The sequence below is a fragment of the Rhea pennata genome, chromosome 1 (assembly GCF_028389875.1).
Source record: "Rhea pennata isolate bPtePen1 chromosome 1, bPtePen1.pri, whole genome shotgun sequence".
Taxonomy (NCBI): domain Eukaryota; kingdom Metazoa; phylum Chordata; class Aves; order Rheiformes; family Rheidae; genus Rhea; species Rhea pennata.
In genome coordinates, this window is record NC_084663.1 from 146,811,214 (window position 1) to 146,831,726 (window position 20,513).

The following is a 20,513-nucleotide window of genomic DNA, read 5'->3' on the forward strand; positions in this document are numbered from 1 at the left end:
TCTCAAAATAAAGAACAGAAATTTACCTGAATGTAATAAACCCCCTTTTTCTGGGCGTACATCATAAGAAAACAGTAATCCAAGTTTTGTTTTGTTCTCCATCTGAAATTCAATGAAAAACTTACGGATTATGGAAAAAAGTTATTTCAACACACACTGGCAATACAAAGTAAATCACATTATGAAGGATGACGCATATTACTGAAATGTTAGGACAATTGCTTTTGGCACTGCTCCTTCAGGAAATCCTCTGTCTGAAAAAAAATGGAACAAAGCTTTCCCTTTATGCTTCAATACAGACAGTAAACTGGCTTAATTTGGATCTGATCTTATGAAAATGACCTGACATTTCACTAAAAATACATGTGCATTTTAAGTGGTAGTTCAGCAAAAACTATTGGATTTTATACTGTATTTCAGAAGAAAAACAGTAAACAAAAAAAGTCTATATACAACTCATGCAAAATCAATGAAAAAAAAAAAAAAAAAAGAAAAGAAAAAGCATATCAATTCCCAGCTCTCTTCTCAGAATTTAACACTAAAGGAATTCAACAAAGATTAACATTAGGCTCTAATCCTGCAAAGAACAACATGCAAATAGAATCAAGACTGATTCACAGAGCTCTTTTTGCATCCCCACACTTTCAAGAATTGCAGTAAGAAAACATTTCAAGAATTCACATCCCACTTGCCATTTCATAAACAAGAGAAGTGTGGATGTGGGAGGAGACAAGGGGAGATCTGGGGGAGTAAACTAACCTGACTCTCTCTTTTGAGTCTCCAAATGTCTCTTTCAAGTTCGTCAAGTCAGGATAGTAAGTTGCAGGAGGGGCTATTACTTCTACCAACCCAGAATTGATCTCTGTAGAAAATCTGTCAATAGAAACATGCAAAAAGGCAGATGAAATATTTTGAGTGCTAGAGACTTCATGCTCGCTTGCTTACAGTTGATGCCATTATTATGTCTGATATAACACACACTTGTTACACATATGTTCCAAACAATTAGGTTACCTGTACAAAGAATTCTCCTAACTTTCATGGCCAACTGGATTTCTGTCTAACAGAATGACATTCTTAAATTATGTTAATAGCATAATACCATGTTAATAGCTGTTTTAAAATTTTACTGAATCACTTCCCCTTAATTTATCATCTTGTTTATTTCTTCAAAAGCCCAAACCCACAAGAGACAAAACAATATAACCTCATATTTCTATAACTTTTTTTTTAAAAAAAAACACATCACAGCTTAATTTAGGAAAAACGAAAAACACAACAAAAAGCATCAATAAATTAAGGAGTCTTCCATTAAAACTGTAACTTACTCTTTTTCCAGGCTTGCTACAACACTGTTCACATAATCAAGATCAGTCTGAAAAAGAAAAAAAAAAGAAAAAAAAAAAAACAGTTTCAGAGTTATACTTTTAAAGAACCACTAACACAAACATTTGAAGTAGCTGTATTTGAACATCAATTATAGCATGTAAGATATTTGAATAATATACAAACATATCACTCATGTAACTATGATCTTTGTCTAATGGCAGAAGGAACAATTCTTCTGCATAAACACACAGGAATATCTGCTTTATATTTGCTTTTAATAAACAATTTTAATCCAATCAGTATTTTTTTTTTTGCAATCTCTCATCCTCTTAATGATAAAATGATTGCTGAGTATTTCTATAGGAAGAAGTTCATATTAACATTATAGAATAATTAGTATACAAAAATATTACCAAAGGAAGTTTTCTGGAGACTAGAGCTTTAGATGTACATTCTTCTTTCAAAAATACGTCTGATAAACTTTGCACTTACAGTATTGATGCCCCAATCTTAGACAACAACAAATGTGCTATTTTTATGTTTTCTTCACTAGGACTGCTTTTCTGAATCAGAGAGGACATATTCCTATCAGTCACCTGGTTCTTAAAATTGCACAAGTTCTAAAAATTACTTGTTTAAAAAATTAATTCTGACATTCTGGATAGGTATATAGACCATCTAATGTGCAGAACTGTCCAACTATGCAACCTATTCACTTGGTCATACACTTGCATCACAGGAAAGGAGAGTTTCTGAATTTGTAAATCAGACTAAAAAAACCCTAATCTTTGCTATATTTACTAATCTAATAATCTGACATACTATCTGCCAGTTTTCAAAGGAAATCATTCAAGGTCTATAAATCAACCCAGATTTCAGGGGCTCACAAGGATTCTGCAGAAACAGCTGCCTTTGAAATGATGGAAACAAAGGCATAGTTCATACTTTTTCTGATGAATTTGTAATGCAGATTATCATTAATGGATTATACACACAGAGAATAAATCCCTTCCAGGCTTTTCTATAGAACTACTAATCTTTTTTGATAAAGGTTCTCACCCTTTGATCTTAAAAATCACTATTCCTATTTTTAAAGGTTTCCTTTTACAAACTCCAACATAATGCCAGTAACACATGCTTCTCTAAAAAGGACAAGAGTAATTTTTTTTTCCAAAAGTAGATTTGAAATTATATAAGAAAATGCGAGTAAAAAGCATTTTCTATATTTTTTTCATAAATATTCTTTTCACAAGCACTACTAATGCTTTACAGGGCACAAGTTTTAATATGAAGCTTCTCTTCTAAGGTCTTGGCAATTTAAAACTCATCCTGCACTGTGTTCTGCACCAGTAGACTCACAAGCCAATATGAACTTGATACATCACTTTAACTTTCTAAATATACATAGGGATTCTGCATACACAGTTTATTGCAGCAATAGAATCCAAGACATAAATTTTTTCTCTATTTTCAGTACTTTCAAATCAATGCCCTAATCATTACCTACAAAAAGTTCAACAGTCAATACATCCCTCTTTCACTGAAAGATTTCCTTTCATGTCTTTTCCTTTTAAATACTATAAAATGCAGAAATTGTTATCTATTAGGCATAGGAAAAGGAAAATAATACAAATTTCCAGTTGATATTCCAAGCTCTGTGATTATCCAGTCTAATGTTAATAACTCAAATATCTGTTAAACAATACATACTGTAATTTCAACATATGGAAGAATGTATGAAAAAAATTACATATACACCAGAAACACTTTAAGTCCCCTGTAAAGTATCTTAGAGATTAAACTAAATGCCCATCTTGATCCTAAATGAGAGCATTTATTTAGCCCACAAATCCATGCCTTAGTTTAGCCTTCCTCGAAATGAACATAATTTTGACCTATTTTACAGATACACCATGAGACCTTGCTAATGCTTCTAAAATGACGTACTTATACAGAAGGCACTGCAACCAGAAAAAAGAAAATCTGTATTAGTAATTCGCTACCTATTTCCCCTACCTGTTTGTGTCCTTCATGCAAAAGTTTGGCACTTTCCCATGGGGAGCTGCTATCATCATAACTTCATGTTAAGAGGTTGTAGCCTCACAACCTCATGTTGCAACCTGTTCTGCTGTCAAAGCAATTCAGGCTCGTCTGGCCTAGCTGCACTGAACACCAGATATAGAAAATACTAAGGCTAGTTCAATAGGTAATCTTGCTTCCAAATAAACACTTAATGACTGCATCAGCATAATGCAAAAGGAGATGCCACTTTTAGAATGAAAAATAACATCAAAACTTTAAAAAGTCACTTTTGACAAAAGCAAGCGCACTAAAAACTGGATATTCTGCCATTATTTCAAAATAAGTAGTTACATTTTAACCAATAGCAAGCAGTGCTTGAGATTCAGAGCAAGGATTCAACACTAAATCCTTCCTCTCAGGATAACAGGTTGACTGCTGTCTTCCCATATCAGAATTTCCAGAGGCAACAAACTCCTCTCATTACCCAAACTAACACTAAGAGGGCTCTTTGCCAACACCCTTCAGCTGTGGACATGTCCCAGGAATGTGGCATCCTTAAGTGATTTCACACCACCTCCTGTAATGAAGTATGAGAATATGCAATGAATTCTGTCAGGCTGTGATCATACCCAAGGGAAGAGTTAACTACACAGGAGACTTTGCAAGAGAACAACTGAAAGGAACTGGAAATAGCCAAATAATTGCTCTATCGTAAAACTCTGTCAATTAATGTCAGTAAATTCAGCTAACAACTAAAAAGTAATGAAAGATCTATTATTGACCAAAATCTATTGCCTATTTTTGAGGAAGAAGATATTCAAAAAGTCACTGCCTTAACAAAATAAAACCTAAGGTCCTTTTTAATCAATCTACAGGATTAGACTGCCAAAAACAAGCATGAACTAGTATGACAGAGTAAAACCCTTGTCTTCTCCAGGATCCTTAAACAGGACAAGACAAATCCAGATGAGTCGAAAGGAAATAATCCATGTAAAAAAGTTTAACTGTTATTCAGACTTCCAGTGAAGGTCATCTGGTAGACAGCAGGTTGACCTTGAAGTAGCTATGAAGAATTTAATTTCTTGCTCATGGTATCTGTGCTGCTTGCATCTCTTGAAAGAAAACATCATTGGTGATGCCACTCAAGGTAGCACAACCTTTAAGACAGCAATAGACAGCAATGAATGCCTTTGTCTACCAAATACGGAGAAAAGGACAAAGATGGAACTTTTGCAAAGATGGAATTTTTGCTTACAAAAAACTCCAGAGTTGAATATGAAATAATCCCTAGGATTTGCGGATCTGAGAAAGGGAAGAAAAAATGAACACTTAGAGAACTAATCCCTTTAAAGTGATTAAAAAAAAAAAGTTGTGATAGGCCACAACCAAAGAGTTTATGATGCCAGCCACAGAGATGCATTTTACCAATGAATTGCTTAGAGCCTCATAGACAAGTCTGTCTTGTTAGGTGCATCTCTGGAAGCAAATGAAAAGCATAAGCAAGGCTGGTTATTTCAATACCAGCCGTTCAAATCTTTCCTGATTGTTCTTTCTTCCCAATCATATGAAATCATTGATCTCTGAGAGCATGCACAAAACTTGGTGTGAGACACCCTCTATTTTTCATTCATACCAGGTCAGACCAAAGGTCCATCTAGCTCAGCATCTTGCTTCCAACAGTGACGCCACAACAGGATACATAGGGAAGAGCAAGAACAGAACAAGTGTATACAATACGTTCTCCTGATGCTATCCATGCTCCAACTACCTTCAGCTCAGGAGACTTTCTGAGCCAGCCATGATTTTGCATTTAATACTCCTGAATAGATTCCTCTTCCATGTACTTCTCCAGTATCCCTTGAGCCCATGTAGACTTTCAACAAGAAAGGAGATTTTAGCTTATGAAACCTCTGGAATTTGACTGTGAATAAGGCAACATCTAAGATTAAACTCTTCACTTCAGTGGTTTCGATGACTGACACACACGGTGCTTTGATGAATCTCTCTAGAAGAAAACTAGGAATCAGTTGCTGTGGAATAAACCAAAGTTTCAGAGTGTTAGTGAAATAAGTTTCTAACTTCCCTCAGTTTTTGTAAAATGCTGCCCTACAATTCCCTACAGAACTTTCTCTAGTTTATGTGAGGCTATATTTCAAATCTACAATTATTCCAAAGTTTGTCTGAAGAAACATTGTTATTCATAACAAATGCACAAAGAACCAGAGCAGTAACGAACTCTCCAATTGCTTTTATTGATGTTTATGAGAGACTGAGTGCATAGCAAAGTAGTAGGGAATGTATTCGCTAGCAGGCAAAATGAGAGGTTAGAAAGCTTCAGTTAACAGCTAGACAACTAAAAGCTAAAACAAAGGTTTCTAGCTTTAAGAATCAATAACTCTTTCAACCTATTAAATCTTATCTAATTCATGTCTCCAAGAATGACAGAAAGTGGACTTCTTTTCAAAATGTAAGAAAAAACATGATAATTTACACCAAAACTACTCTCTAGATCAAAAGTTCATCTGCTCTCTTCACCTATAGCAGACACTCCGAAAAGAAGATAGAATAAACAAGGTATGCATAAAATGAGCCTTTCCACCATATATATACCTCCAAGTTGTGAGTAAGTAATCAACAGTTCACAATTCCCTAGGCCCAAGTTCTATCCACATCATTAAATCCAACAGCTCCTACTGAATCTGTTCACAGTAAATTAGCTCAATTCCTTTCAGAACCAATTTATTCAGTCATATTCCACGATATCCTGTTGCAACAGGGTCTACAATTACTTATGTGCTTAGTAAAAAATATTTTCTTTGTTTTAGATTTCACTTCTCAATTTCATCCAGTGGGTCAGCCATATTGCATCTTTGTCATCATGTCAAACTGATGTTTATATATAATATCTGAATAAGCACAGTGGGTCCAAATAGGACTGGAACTGGTTTGGCATACAGACAGCCTAAACGCGCAAATTGTTTGCATCTGACCATGCAGTTATTTTGTCAGTGAACAAGACAGAGTACTGCTAGAACAAATAAAATATAGCCTTGAAGTTTGGGCATCTACATTTCACTAAACAGTGGGGATTCCTGTTCCCCTTTTTATTTCCTGCCCCACGCCCCTTGCAAAAAATTTGCTAGTGATACTGGGGAGATGTACATTTTCCACAGTTTGCCACTAAGCAGTGTTCTTACCCTAATTCCTTGCAACTGTCCCATCAGATGTGATCAGTGCTGAACTTGGCAATATAAATTACAAAATTGTATCTGCTCTGAAAAAATTAAACTGTATGCATCAGTATAGCCACCTGGCTAGTGGACATTTTGTTTTAGCATTAGGTTCTCCAAATGGGGAGAGTGGTAGGTGAGGGTGGTAAAAATGCAAGAAAAAACAGGAGGGAATGCCCAGATACAGCGCACTGGCAATACAATTCTAGTATTTTCTTGTTCTCAGAGTTTGACTTACCAACCTTAACTTTTTTTTTTTTTTTTTTTAATGCTAACATTTTCAAGATGTACATTGAAATACTCTGCAAAATGCACAAAGTTAAAATAGTTGATTCTGCTTTGAGCAGGGGAGCTGGACTAGATGATCTCCACAGGTCCCTTCCAACCTCAATGACTTTGTGAATCTCAGATCTTGTTTGATGAGGCCAAACATCTGTCAGAATGAAATTTCTATTTCAGTTGATTTTAGGAAGAACCAGTCAAATAGAAGCAAAGATGGCATTAAAATCCCAAGAAATATTTTCACAAGCCACTAGGAAAGGAAATAAAGCTGCAGATTCAAAGTACTCCAAGACCAGAAAAGGAAACCACAGACAAAGAAGGAAAGAATTCAGACATTATTTCTACAGAACTTTCTAAACAATGCATTTTATCTGGACTATCAGATTATCCAAAGCTTAATTCTTAAATGAAGCCCATTATAAATAACAAGAGAGATATGAAGCTCCTGGAGAGAGTCCAGCACAGGGCTATGAAGATGATCAGAGAGCTGGAGAATCTGCCCTATGGGGAACAGCTGCGAGAGCTGGGCCTGTTTAGCCTGGAGAAGAGAAGACTGAGGGAGGATTTTATCAACGTCTATAAGTATCTGAAGAGAAAGTGTCAATGAGATGGGGCTAAACTCTTTTCAGTTGTCTCATGCAAAAGGACAATGGGCAAAAGTTGAACCACAGGAAGTTCTGCCTGAATATGAGAAGGAATTCCATCACTATGAGAATGACAGAGCGTTGGCCCAGGTTGCCCGGAGAGGTTGTGGAGTCTCCTTCTGCGCAGATATTCAAGGCCTGCCTGGATACAACCCTGTCTAACATGCTCTAGGTGACCCTGCTTGAGCAGGGAGGTTGGACTAGATGATCTCCAGAGGTCCCTTCCAATCTCAACCATTCTGTGATAAATAAATTTCAACTTATTCAAGAGTATCTTTAAGAAAAAAAAAACTCTGGGAAATAATCATTTGAATCTGGAATACTTGGTCATTTCATTGCTGATTGATTTTTGCAATTTTATTTGATCTCTCATCATCCCTACAGAATAGGGGTAGAATAATTCCAGCGTATTTTTAATAATAATTAACAGTGCAAAATTGACAGCCTCCAGAAAAGGCAAAGCAAATGTATGTTTGACTTGAAATGGTGAAAATACTAATGAATACAATTACCTATATACACAAAGCCTTAAAATTCAGATAGGAAAAAGAAGCTACTAAAATGGTATTTAGGGAAGGTAATATACTTCTGGACATTTGTGCTATGAGGAAAGAAAAAGAAAAAAAAAGCCCTAAAGAATAAAGCTGCAGCAGTGGTTTCCAGTGGTTGCAATGATTTAAACAAAACTTGTGTGAAAAAAGGTAAAACTTTCTATTAGCATCCAACAACTAGAGTGGGGCGGGGCAGAGGGACAATTTTTCAGGCATATAATGTCATCCTTTAGATCTGAAGCAGTAATTTCAAGACAAATACAGGAAATATGAGAACAAGACTCAAAGCAAAAAAAATAGAATGCAGGATACTATCATAAAGCAACCTTCCATAAGCAGAGTTACATAAGCAAAAAGTAGCATCCGCATCTTACACTGCCTAATGCCTTTACCTCTCCCTTACTGAAAGCCAAGACCCTGCTGCACAGGTAACAGTTACCATTCTCTCTCCAGCCATTTCAGTGCTTAACCAGTTAAGTTCAGGACAGAATTTCACAATGCAGAGTCTTCAGCAGCAATATCAGGAATCCAAGTACGTTGGATTCTCTTGCCCCACTCTCACTTGTCCCTGCCCTTAAGCCCCGCATGTCAGCTCCTCAGTCATCAAGGCATACATTTTCAGAGATTATGCTGTGAACCAGTCAGAACAAAAATCAAGGAACAAAACAAATCAACACACCCAAATGGAATTTATGTTAAGTGACATACAGCCTTCAACTACAAACCGATGAAGCCTGGCTTGCATCATCTGGAAGGAAGAAGAATACACGCATCTTCAGGCCAAGGCAGATCACAGCAGCAAAATTTGATAATGTTGTCCAAAACTTGCTGATTAACACAGTGCAAATTCAGTCAAGCATCCAGGTATGAAATCACAAGCTACAAAACTTCTGAAATAGCTTATTAGAGTTACTTTCAATCTCACAGATGTTCTGGATGTTACCAGAGAGACAAAATACAACTCTGCCTATTACCAGTATGTTCCCTCAACATAAACATTAGATAGTATTGCTCAGGTGCATGCCGAAAGGAATTTTATAGAGAGAAGCATTTCAGTCATGCAAATGCCGGGCTTGAGACACGGGCACAGTTCTGAATTTTATCTTTCTGCTGAAGTTACTAAATTTGTCTCAGACCCATGGCAAGTTTCAAACTCCTGTCAAGAACCTCCCATGAGATCTAAGAAAAATTGTATCACTTGTATTAATCCCATTGAAAACTCTGCTAGCCACTACTATAAAAAGATGAGTGCAAAATCCTATGATGATGTCCAGTAACAGCTATCTACACTCTTCTTTCAGTTTGGGTGCCGTAGAAGCCAGGATTCCAACAGCAGCTTAAAATAAATCTCTCAAATTCTCACTGACAGCCCAAGCTATCCCTCCAGATATAAAAGCTGGTAGTATATCTGAAAGTTGTGTTTTTTTCATCTTGATCAGCTTTGAATGAGATGTCCAAAGCAAGAGCTATCATCTGTGTAGCCTGTGTAGGCTCCTGGTAAAGATGATGTATGGTTTGGCACAATAACCCTTTCTAGCTTTGATTAAAAAGAAAAAAAAAATGTATGCTAAGATCTTCCAGACCTTCTCTAACTCATGATGTGCAGTCAGGTCATCTGGAGACTTAGAACACACTTCCCAGGCATCTGATGGGGCAGCTCTCAAGTCTTTGGTGAATAGCAGAAAGAATGGAATGTCCTCTGTAGCCAGTGTGATCTAAATATATCTAGGTTGAGAGCAAGAAAGACAAAATACTCCTTTGTTTTCTATCAAAAGGTCTGCTGATCAAAGAGATTCAGGCCCAGAGTAAGGAGAGGTGAACAATCCACGCTCGTTTATTTAGATGGAGTAATTTTCCATACAATACTCCAATGTTAATACTTCCAAATGAGGTTCATCAGGGTTGATTCAGTATGTGCACTCAGTGATTAATTTATTAATGTTTTGTTCATACCAGTGCACAGGATGAGATTTTGTTGGGAGCTTGTGTCACATTGTGACCTAACCAGCAGAGAAACTTTTCCACCAAAGTAATAAAGAAAAAAAAAATACTCTCCACAAAAGGCGGACAGAGAAAACATTACTGAAGATTAATAAATTTTAATTAAGCACTCACTATTTACAGAAAGAGTTGATAAGTTGGTAGAAAAAGATATTCAAGGCTCACAGGTTTCTAGCCTAGCTGAACAGTATGTACATGAACCAACAGAGTATGACTTGAATAAGCAATATACAATGAAGTATAACACATGGCTAGCGCTCCAAGAACAAATGGTTGTTAAATTATTGCCTAATTACATGTAATCAGTAGCGTGTGGTATTAACAAAATGATTATGCATAGCTGAAGTATTTTCTGATTCTTTCTGAAATGATCTGCCTTTCTCATATTTTTGGTCAAATCAAAGGCTCATAGTTTTTCAATATACATTGATTACTACTTGTAAAAAGACTATGCTAAGAGCAGCTGCTGATTAATGAAGTGGACAGACAATTGTTTGAGATAGAATATCTCTAGAATAAATCTATTGTCTTCATGGGAACCAAGATCTCTCCACAGAGAGAAATCTTGTTTAGATATCAGAAAGTATTTTAATTGCTCTCATATTTAGTAGTATCCATTTCTTTTATATTATATCTGTTGTTCAACTATGATGATGTAAAGTATTTCAAAATCCATGTTTCCCGTATTAATTACAATCTTTATTAAATAAAAATACTAGGCAGTCATTTTAATCTGGAATACACAGTTACTGAAATCCATAGTTTATAGTTTATTCTGAAAGTAAGTTTTCATATAAAGTGGATTTGTGAGATTTGAATGTTTGGTTCAAATCATCTGATGAGCATATGAACTAGCTACATAGTAAAGGAGACTAAAAAGATTTTAGTATAGAAGTATAATGAATCAGGGGTATTTATTAGTCATCCTAATGAATACCTGCAAATTATTCCGTAATGAATTATTTTTAACAAATTGGAGAACAGACATATGTCAGCTACTGGCACAATTGCACAGTTAACTGTCAAGCAATTCTAGCAATTATTTAAATAGGTGATTAGATACCACATCAATCCAGATATTTTAGAATTCCTTGAAATTCCAGTATGGAAATTTACTGTGTATAATTACATTTCTGAGAAATATCCATACAGTAAATAAATATGCAAATATCTTCAGCAATTATAATGCATCTGTATTTACTAGCTCATCTGTTTACGCTATTCATACTGTTTGCATAGGTCATTAGCCTTAATTTTCAACTTCTTTTTCATAAAAAAAAAAAGTCAAGTTTACAAAGAAGGAGTGAGATTGAACTGCTGGGGAAAAAAAAGGATTAAAAAAGTTTTGTAGGGTGCTTAGCACAAAAAGATTATAATCCGTGACTGTGGCTCCTAGCAACGCTTACAAGCACTGTCAACTTGATTTCTCAAACAGGTTCAGTAAGAAAATGCTAGTATGAGCCTTTCAAAATACTGCTTTCTATATATTTCTGTTTAAAAAAATATTTTTGAAAGTCTTGCTATTCTTTTTGTTGGTACAGGCTATAGACAAAGTGCAGACAGTAATTTAAAGCTTATTGGCAAATTACATAACCTCACAGTCTGAGGTTACTATGCCAATTTTAATGGCATAGTTATTTAGCAGAGGCCACTACCATTTTTCAGAAAGTTTTGTTGCTATTTTAATACAGGTATAGATGATCAGAGTTCTAAGATATTTTTTATTAAGCCTTCATTAACGTACACATTAATGACATCAATAATCTAGCACATTTTAGGCTAAGAAGCTCCAGCAGCTATTTTAAACAAAGGAAAGGACTTTTGCGTTAAGAAGAAAAAGAGGTTTACCAGGGCTGTAGGCGTTCCATCAAATAGCCAGAGAAAATGGTCAGTAAACCTCCATGTTTGAACATACAGAAGGAAGCTGAAAAGCACAGCGTAACTCAGAAAAATTACAGTATGGATCAGGTAAAGTATTTATTGTGCTACTTTATTCTATGAAAGAGCTTCCTGTAGCATTTACAAAACCAACTATAAGATACTGAACTTAACATATTTTTACCATGTTTTATATTTTCTTATCTCTTGATATTCTCAACCAGCAGATATTTTCTGTAGAAAGTAGCATCTATTCAGACACACAGGTTTTCACTGACTGGCAGGAAAAAGAAAACAATGCAATATATATTGGAAGACCACTAAAGTCAGTTCTCAGGTACAGCTAAAAATCATTTAAACTTTTAAAGTAAAGCTTAAAAATGTGCTAATATTAGAACTATCAGCACGCCTGTCTGCACTTAGCCATTCCTGAATGGACAATGGTTCATATGATTAAAATGGCTTTCCAAGTTTTATACATAACCAGAGAATCTACATTTTCAGCTGTGGGAACAAAATACTGTTTCAAGAGAGTATTATATGGTTACATGGAAGAAAGTTCAAACATTTATAAATGTTCCCACATTCTAAGCCACACACTTCAGAAAAAGCCTACAGATCAATAAAAGTATATGCAGTTCTCAGCAGCCAAAAAAGTTCTCTCTGAAAGAAATTTTCCTTAAGATTTCAGCTAAATCAGAAGCAAATTGACCACACTGTCTAACAGAATACTGAATTAATCCACCCAAAAAGACTAGACTTACAAAACAAAAAGGTCCAGAAAAAAAAGGGGGGGGGGGGGGAGAAAAACACCACACAACAACCTGTGCCTAACACCTCCAACTGCATCATCCATCTGATGCACCAGGACTAAGCATAAGCATTAAGTGGACAGGAACTCATCCCTACAACACCATAGTGTTCCTTGGACTTTATTTTGCTGCTGAAGGAACAAAATGACTAGTATCTCTCTCAGTCACTAGGCAGAAGTATCAGAAGATCTGCAAAATAACCAATCCACTGAATTTGTGTACGCTATTCCTCTGATAAATAGAAAGGGCTGAGCTCTTCAGAACTATTTATCTCAAAAACACCAGACTATGACACTGCCTCCTCTCCATGGAGGGAAGAGACAGTCATTTTTCTACATTTTGAGGAAGACGACCCAAGTAGTTCCCAAAAGGAAGGGTACTTCTGATGAAAGGCAGGTTAGAAACAGAATAAAAATATTAAATCGATTACCTCTCCTATAAAGACAACCATAACACAATCCAGTTTCTCTTCCGGGGACAGCTTATCAATAAGGGAGTGGAGAGTTTCTGTAAGGTAAGACTTGACTTTTCTTTTCACTGTAGGAATTCCCATTACAATGGAAACTGAAATTAAACAAAACCAGAAATGTACTCTCAGTAATTTAATACACAAGATAGTAAAAAAAAATTTTGCCTCATAATATAGCATTGTTCAGAAACATGAAGAGTTAGAAGACTGAGATAACACAGTAATTAAAATTAGTTAAAAAATACACCAGTATAATCAGGAACATGATTAACAATCATCGCCAACGCTCAGAGTAAACATAGCAAAAAAAAAGGCAATCCTAGACATGCCAGACTACTGCATAGGTAATAATCAACAATCATGATATTAATCAGGTAAGGTTGCACCAAGACTTACAGACTCATTAGCCTCCCTTACTTAGTTTTATTTTCAGAAAGCAATAACCATTCTTCACAACTCAGTCTTCCATGTAAGAGTGTATTTTTAAATTCTAAAGAAGCAGCATTTGAAAGCAACCCAGCTGAAAAACTCCTTTAATTCCCTTGCATGTGATCTGAGTTCATCTGGATACACAGAAGTCTAGGCCATCAGGATAGCCCTAAAACCTCTCACTGAAAGCTCTTATCCCCAATAGAAGTATCACCAATGAAAAGCACTCTGGCTCCAACTACAGTACCAGTAACCCTATTTTTCGCATGACCATTCAATTCTCATGTTCCTTAGCTTCCTCTAATTCTTCTCCCTTGCACCTCATCCCACACTCAGGGCTGGCTGCCTGCAAGAAACATGGCAGATGGGCAATAAAAGGATGAACCAGACCGCACAAAGCAGTAAGGTAGGTCGGCACCAGTGTGCTAAGTCATCTGTGTGAAATGATTTACCACATCATAAAAATATAAAAATCAAACAAAAATTAACAGTTTTGGTGAGCAGCCTTTATAGTACTTGCTTCATCTAGCAACTTCACATAACAAACTCTGAATTTCTGAAACAAATACTTACCCAAAAAGCACAGTGACCAGGAAGGGCAAGATAGCAGAGCAAATTTAAATCAGAATGTCTTTTTTAAAATTATTTAAATAAATCTGATTCCAATATCTATTTTGTAATTTCAAACTTCTGCAATATATTTCCAGTGTGATATGAGATTTGTTTAAAACAAGAAAGGACTATGAGCCTTTTCTCTCCTGATTAACAACACTGAAATAAACAGCGTTTGTAGTCAGAAAGATAGCTCAATGGCTTAAGGCCATATTTGACACATAGGCATGCCTTATGTTAAAGCAAGGAGGAATCAAAGTTACTGCAGTAAAGAAAAAACATACAAGGTAGGAGTAAGTAATGCTTCTTTCAAAGGCAAGGAGGGGAGAAAAGAAAGGAGGTCTAGATGACAGAATCATGAGCTGTTCAAATCAGATGGCATATAGAGAAACAAGGATTCATAGGTGAAACCTTCATGCCTAGAGACAGACAGTCACACACACACACACACACATATGCTTCAAGGTACATGAGCCTGGCTGGGCTTTACTCTATCTTCTTGCTAGAGCTCCAAGAGTGGGATTCAGCGAAACTATTTTAATGACAAAAATTTAAAATTTGTGAAGATTAAAACGAAAAGTGATCAACAGTACTGCAGCACAATACTGATTTTTTTCCTCCAATATCCCCATTTTATTGATTCAATTACAACCAATTATCCTTGTGTTCCCAATTCTAAGTTATACACTGAAATATATTGTTCAAAATACCATAAACGCCCACTCTAAGATAATTATATCCATGCATGGCTGTCCCACACATCTGAAAAGCCAAAGGAATATGTCCAATAAGCAGCTCAGAATCTGTAATATTTCTGTGCTTTGTTCCCTTTTACTTAATTACAAAAATTCACCCAAAGTGCTTCTTAATGTGTACCTTAATACGGGGGAGAGGGGTCGAGATTACACAGAAAAGAGTAAAACTGAAGCCAAACTCCTTTCATCTTGGATTCAGTGCAAATTCTAAGAGATATCAATATCACGCAAGTAAAATGAGATGTCCTTGATCTAACAAGTTAAGCAGTAAATTATGTAACAAAAACTTAAAAGTCCTCCGGATATAAAACATAAAATAAACATATCAGCATACCTCCTGTCCTTCCAAGGCCAACCTGCACAGAAGGTTGAAGGCTTCCTTCATTTTTCAACAAATGAGGCAAATGGTAATAGATATTTGGCACTTGAAGAGATTTTCTGCTTGTTAGCTCTTTTAACAACTTCAGTGTCTCATCTGCAAACATACATGAAATCAGTAATGTAGAAAATGTAAGGAGTAAGTTTTATGGAGTGGTAACTCATGTACCAATCCAAGCTTGATCCTAACTGAAAAACAGAGCAAATGATGCATTCTAATGACACATCATGTTTTGTGTAAAATGGAAGTCTTTTCTGGTTTTAATTTTTAAAATAAACTATGGCTGAAATTGCCTTCTGCCCAGTCACTTCACTGTGGATACAGTTAATACTTACCTGATCACATACGAATTACACTGTATAATCACAGAAGTAAAGAATGCTCCATTTACTTATTTTCCAATGGATAAAAACGAGAGGCTTATTTATCCAAACTATTTTGTACTTACACTTACAGAACTCATCACCAAGTAGCTATTTAAATAGCAAATAAATTCAAAACTACAACTATATATTAGAATACATTTACCATTCAATACAAAACAAAATTAGCATGAAGAATACAATAAATTAAGGATTTGAGTATTTCTCCAATAAAATAGACACTAGTATAAATTTAATTTAGTCCATTTACAATATTTAAAAGATTCCTTGCTGTTTTTATTGGAGTATACTGTCTCTGAGACTGTCCAAGTGGCTCTTACAAAGTTGCAAATAATAGTTTTTAAATTCCCCTGCCACATATGTTGATTTTCTTACATCAAGTGCAAAGCAACTCTTTTTTCAGACATAAAAAACACTACAACACATGACCTTTGAGAACTTACGAGCCTAATTATACCAGGTTTGGGTCTGAAAGTAGACTCAAGGTTCCCAGAAAAATCTGAGTTCTGCAGAAGTGAGGAAAGTAATTCCATAGATGTCTGCAGATTCTGAAGATAACTTCTTCAAAGATGGACTTTTTTTTTCTATTTGCAGATGAAACAAAGTTCTCAACTGCTTATGATCTTGAAAAATGCTTTGTAAATATATGCCATAAGTAGAGATACTAATTTTTATAGATTCCATCATGCGCAGTTTTATCTTTTTTGCTAATATTTCCTTTAGCTTTAAATGTAAAAGCTGGACTAAAATCCTCTCAAAACGTGACAGCTGTTTGTATGTTTTACATAAATCATTATTCATTCAATCTGTGTTTCTTCCAGACTTAAAGATTGCAAATACTACACAGTATTAAGTATATTTAAACACATTGAAAACAGTGAAATCTACCTAATAGTAAACTCCAAGCATGAAAACAATTCAATTGAATTAATTCAAGATTATTGAAACGGCATTGATAAAATTAGGAGGATCTGATTCCCAAACCATAAAATTAAAAATGTGCTGCATCAGACATTCTTGAGGCCCAAAAGGTCAATACAAATTTGAATTCCATGAGGTTAGAAAGTAAAGAAAACGACAGAGTTGCTGCCATTTATTCACATGAAGAGATGTCCATGAGCTGACTTCAGCTGACTTCCCATCATTATTTAAACAGAAAAAAAAAGAGAATGCCCCATAGGCAGATGGGATCCAGACTGGGTAGAATGTTAAAAATGTGAATCAGAAACTTCAACTGCATTAAAAGAGAGTAACTTCCTATTACTATATATTGTGCATAAGTAAGCTAATACATTTTTAGAAATAAATGTGGCAATGGCTTAATCATAAATCTAGTATCAAATTTCCATGCCTTAGCATACTGTTGTTCACTTTAACAGCAGAAATATACACACTGAAAAGAAAGAAGAGAATCATAGATCACCTTAAATGTAACTTTTATCCATACCATTCCTGGAAATGCAGAGGACTAGCAAGAGATCAAGATGGATAGACCATTCATGTCAGACAGAGCAATTCATTATTAATATGAGCATGGAGGGCTATAATTATAACCCTCAGGAAAGAATTTTTTCTATAGAAGATGAAAGTATACAGACATCCATAGCACAAATGCATCCAGAAAACAGATTCAAAAAAATTGATCCAATAAGGTAGTTCCAAAAAAAATCTTTGGCTATTTTTCTCTTTAGGCCAGTACACTGATGTTTCTGCAAACTACCAAATCAGATCTCTGGCTAGAAAGTTTATACATATTGTTGTTGATTTTTCCATCTAGAAAAAAATCAAAGTGACTAAAGTAGTGGTACTGAATTAAAATAGTAACTGCAACAATCTCATGAATAGTGCTAAAGCATTCTCTAATACTATCAAACACAGTTTCTACTAAACTTGAGTTTCAGCCTCAAAAATGGGCTAAAAGATCATTTTAATATTTAATCACTAGTCATTAAAAAGAACGTTACCTTTACATTTTGCAAATCATAACCAGTGCTTTCGATAGCCTAAACAGTTTTGTATCTTCCAGCTGACTTTTGAGTATACTTCACCTGCTTCAAGTTCATCACTTTCTCAAACACTCCCCGTTCACTTTCCACCTCAAAGCCCATTTAAAAAGTGATGTAAATTACAGTCAAAATATCTGCAGTATGCTAAATAAGTAACTAGAAGTTCCAAACTTTCACAGTTAGGCACAGAATGAGTATTCAGTCCCTAATGACATAAGAATGAGGAGTGGGTAGATCATTAGGAATTGAAAATTGAAAAAAAAAAGAAAAAAAAGGAAAAAAAAAAGAGATGCAATGTTTTACATACTGAGCTATTTGCACTGCTAAACAGTTTCATTCAGCTTTCTTGATATCAATTTCTTAATCCAGAGTATTATATATACTATAAATAATATTTTTAAAAAAGCTCAGTCAGTTTGTACCTGAGAAATTATTCAGCGAGTTCTTACTCCCATTCGTTTCTGCTACTGCACGCCTGAACTGCTCCAAGATAGCATTCAGCTCAGAAGAGCGTTGCAGGGTCCGATGCTCAGCTATACGAAGACGTTCCTTCAAAGCATGAAATTCCCGTTGATATGCAATCAGCTTTTCTAGAGAGAAAAAGGATGATGATCTGGATTATTTTTGGAAGCAAGCATCTGTGGCCCAGTTCAACAAGGGACAGGAAATGTGCAGCTGTCCAGCACCTGAAACTCAGCCTATGAGGGCATGGCCTAGCACATTGCCCCCGACTAGGCACTTCAGGATCTACACAGAGCACAAGGTATGCAGCTCGCAGCAGCCATGGGCAGGGGCAACCTTTGAATCACCATTGCTCGCCACCACAAGGTAATTTTGAATCCTTTTTTAAAACAGATGCCCACAAACACTTTCTTCTAGAAAGGAAGAAAGAAGTGGCAACTTGCAAAAGGACATGTATGTCTTCTTAAAGCCCTCTCTGAATATTTTGTAAGAAAAAGTGGAATTTGACAATATATCAAACGTATCAATTTCAAGCCTAAGTTTTAATTCAATGATAGTCAATGCTGACAAGACTGAAATTTTGATCAAAATCCTGTCTGTGTAGACACATGCATGCACATTCTTCAAAAGGAGACCAAAGGGCAGAAGGAAACACTAAAACCTATTTGTTGGTGTTTAGTCTCCTACATCCTCACTGTTGAGGGTGTAAGTATCTCTAATTTGTGCATCTTTCCTTCTTCCTATTGATCATTTCCCTAAATCTCCTGTTCACCATCATTGCTCTCTTTTAGTCAATCTACAGATATTGACTAGAGTGTCTTAAGTCATTTAATATTTTGTCATCCATATCCCAACTCACAGTCACATCCATAGACATATTTTTTTGTTAGTCACCTCTCCATCTTTAGCTCTTAGTACTGCAATGTTAGGCAAGCAGACTTTCTACAAGCAATTTGTATCTCTTCCTGTTGTTAAAATACAATACAGTAGTGCAAATCCAAGTTCTCTCAATTTACATTTATTTTCCTTTTTTTGTTTGTTTTTTTGTTTTTGTAGTAGAGATGTACTGTTCTAATTATATTTTGAAAACATAATTAGCTAAAATGCCCTGTGATTAGAAGACAGAAAAATAAAAACATAGTTCACTACCTCTCAAAAACATTTCCCTTGCCAACCTTCTTTTCCCTTTTCCGCCAAAACCGAATGGTTATTGCTTTTGTGCCAACAAACCCAGAACACAGATGCTGGCCCACAATACAACACTAGGCACAGTACATTAACAACTGAATCCAGACAGCTATTTGAAACAAGACTTGTTGCTTTAGTCAGCAATATTAAGATAGCCAGGAAAGATTTCTGGAGTTTCTGGCATGAAGGACATTCTTCCTTGGCAATGACAACTCAAAGAAATCAAACCAGTTACATTAAGGTGAAAAAACATTTTAACAGCTAAACAAATATGAAATTGTATTAGTGTAGATGCCACATTCTCCAATATGCAAATGGTATTCGCAAAGCCACATTCCCTTCCCAAAATTAATGAATGATGGCAGGTTATACAGATTTCTGTTAATTTTGGGCTAAACAGGAAAGGACAGGCGAGGAAGGCGACAGAAGGACAGGCAAGGCTTTACTGAGACGGACAGCCTCCGAGCCAAGGTGTAGGAAGGCCTCCCTTCCTTTCTGTATTTGTGCTACAAAGTAAGGAGTAGAAATTTTAGCACTTCTCTCAGTCTTTCTTACTTGCTCCAAAAAGCTGAACTTCTCTGTGGCAGAGCCTGTATTTGTCCAGGAAATACAGAAAGAACCCATGGCACCTAGAGCTCAGACTCAAGCCACTCAGATAGGATGAACTCAGGTCTTCCTCCCTCTAGTTAAAAAAACTCTGATTGTTGCAGAGATTGTTTCTCTTCCTATATTTACTACAAAACACACATCAACACATTGCTTTCAAGATTTTGGAGCTGTAAGGAACAGCAGAGTCCTGCAGGGAACAATTTACTTAGGAGTAAGTCAAACAGGAGAAGCAAAACACTTCTGTGTCATCACCTAGCAAACTCTATAATGCAAAACAAAATCACAAATATAACTTTACTAAACTCGGTTTATATGCAGAGATTAAAATTTTTCTGTCTATCTAATCTAGGCAGGTAGTAAGAAAATAGAAATGTACAGGATTCTTGTAACTCTACCACAAATTAAAATTCTCAATCGTAAAACCACAAGAAATTTAGAGACCAACCGAAATGGCAGTTTTATAATGTGAAGG

General features: G+C 35.6%; 1 protein-coding gene across 2 annotated transcripts in view; it reads right to left on the bottom strand.

Annotated features, from left to right (window-relative positions):
* Positions 1-20,513, bottom strand: part of MGAT4A (alpha-1,3-mannosyl-glycoprotein 4-beta-N-acetylglucosaminyltransferase A) — a 75,205-nt gene that overhangs the window by 23,666 nt on the left and 31,026 nt on the right. For both annotated transcript variants that reach the window (XM_062575036.1, XM_062575045.1), the window contains exons 3-8: positions 18,205-18,372; positions 15,349-15,489; positions 13,180-13,313; positions 1,329-1,375; positions 760-873; positions 27-102 (exon numbers count right to left, since the gene is read on the bottom strand). In XM_062575036.1, coding sequence (XP_062431020.1) covers positions 27-102; positions 760-873; positions 1,329-1,375; positions 13,180-13,313; positions 15,349-15,489; positions 18,205-18,372 — 680 coding nt within the window. The remainder of the gene's footprint in view (positions 1-26; positions 103-759; positions 874-1,328; positions 1,376-13,179; positions 13,314-15,348; positions 15,490-18,204; positions 18,373-20,513) is intronic.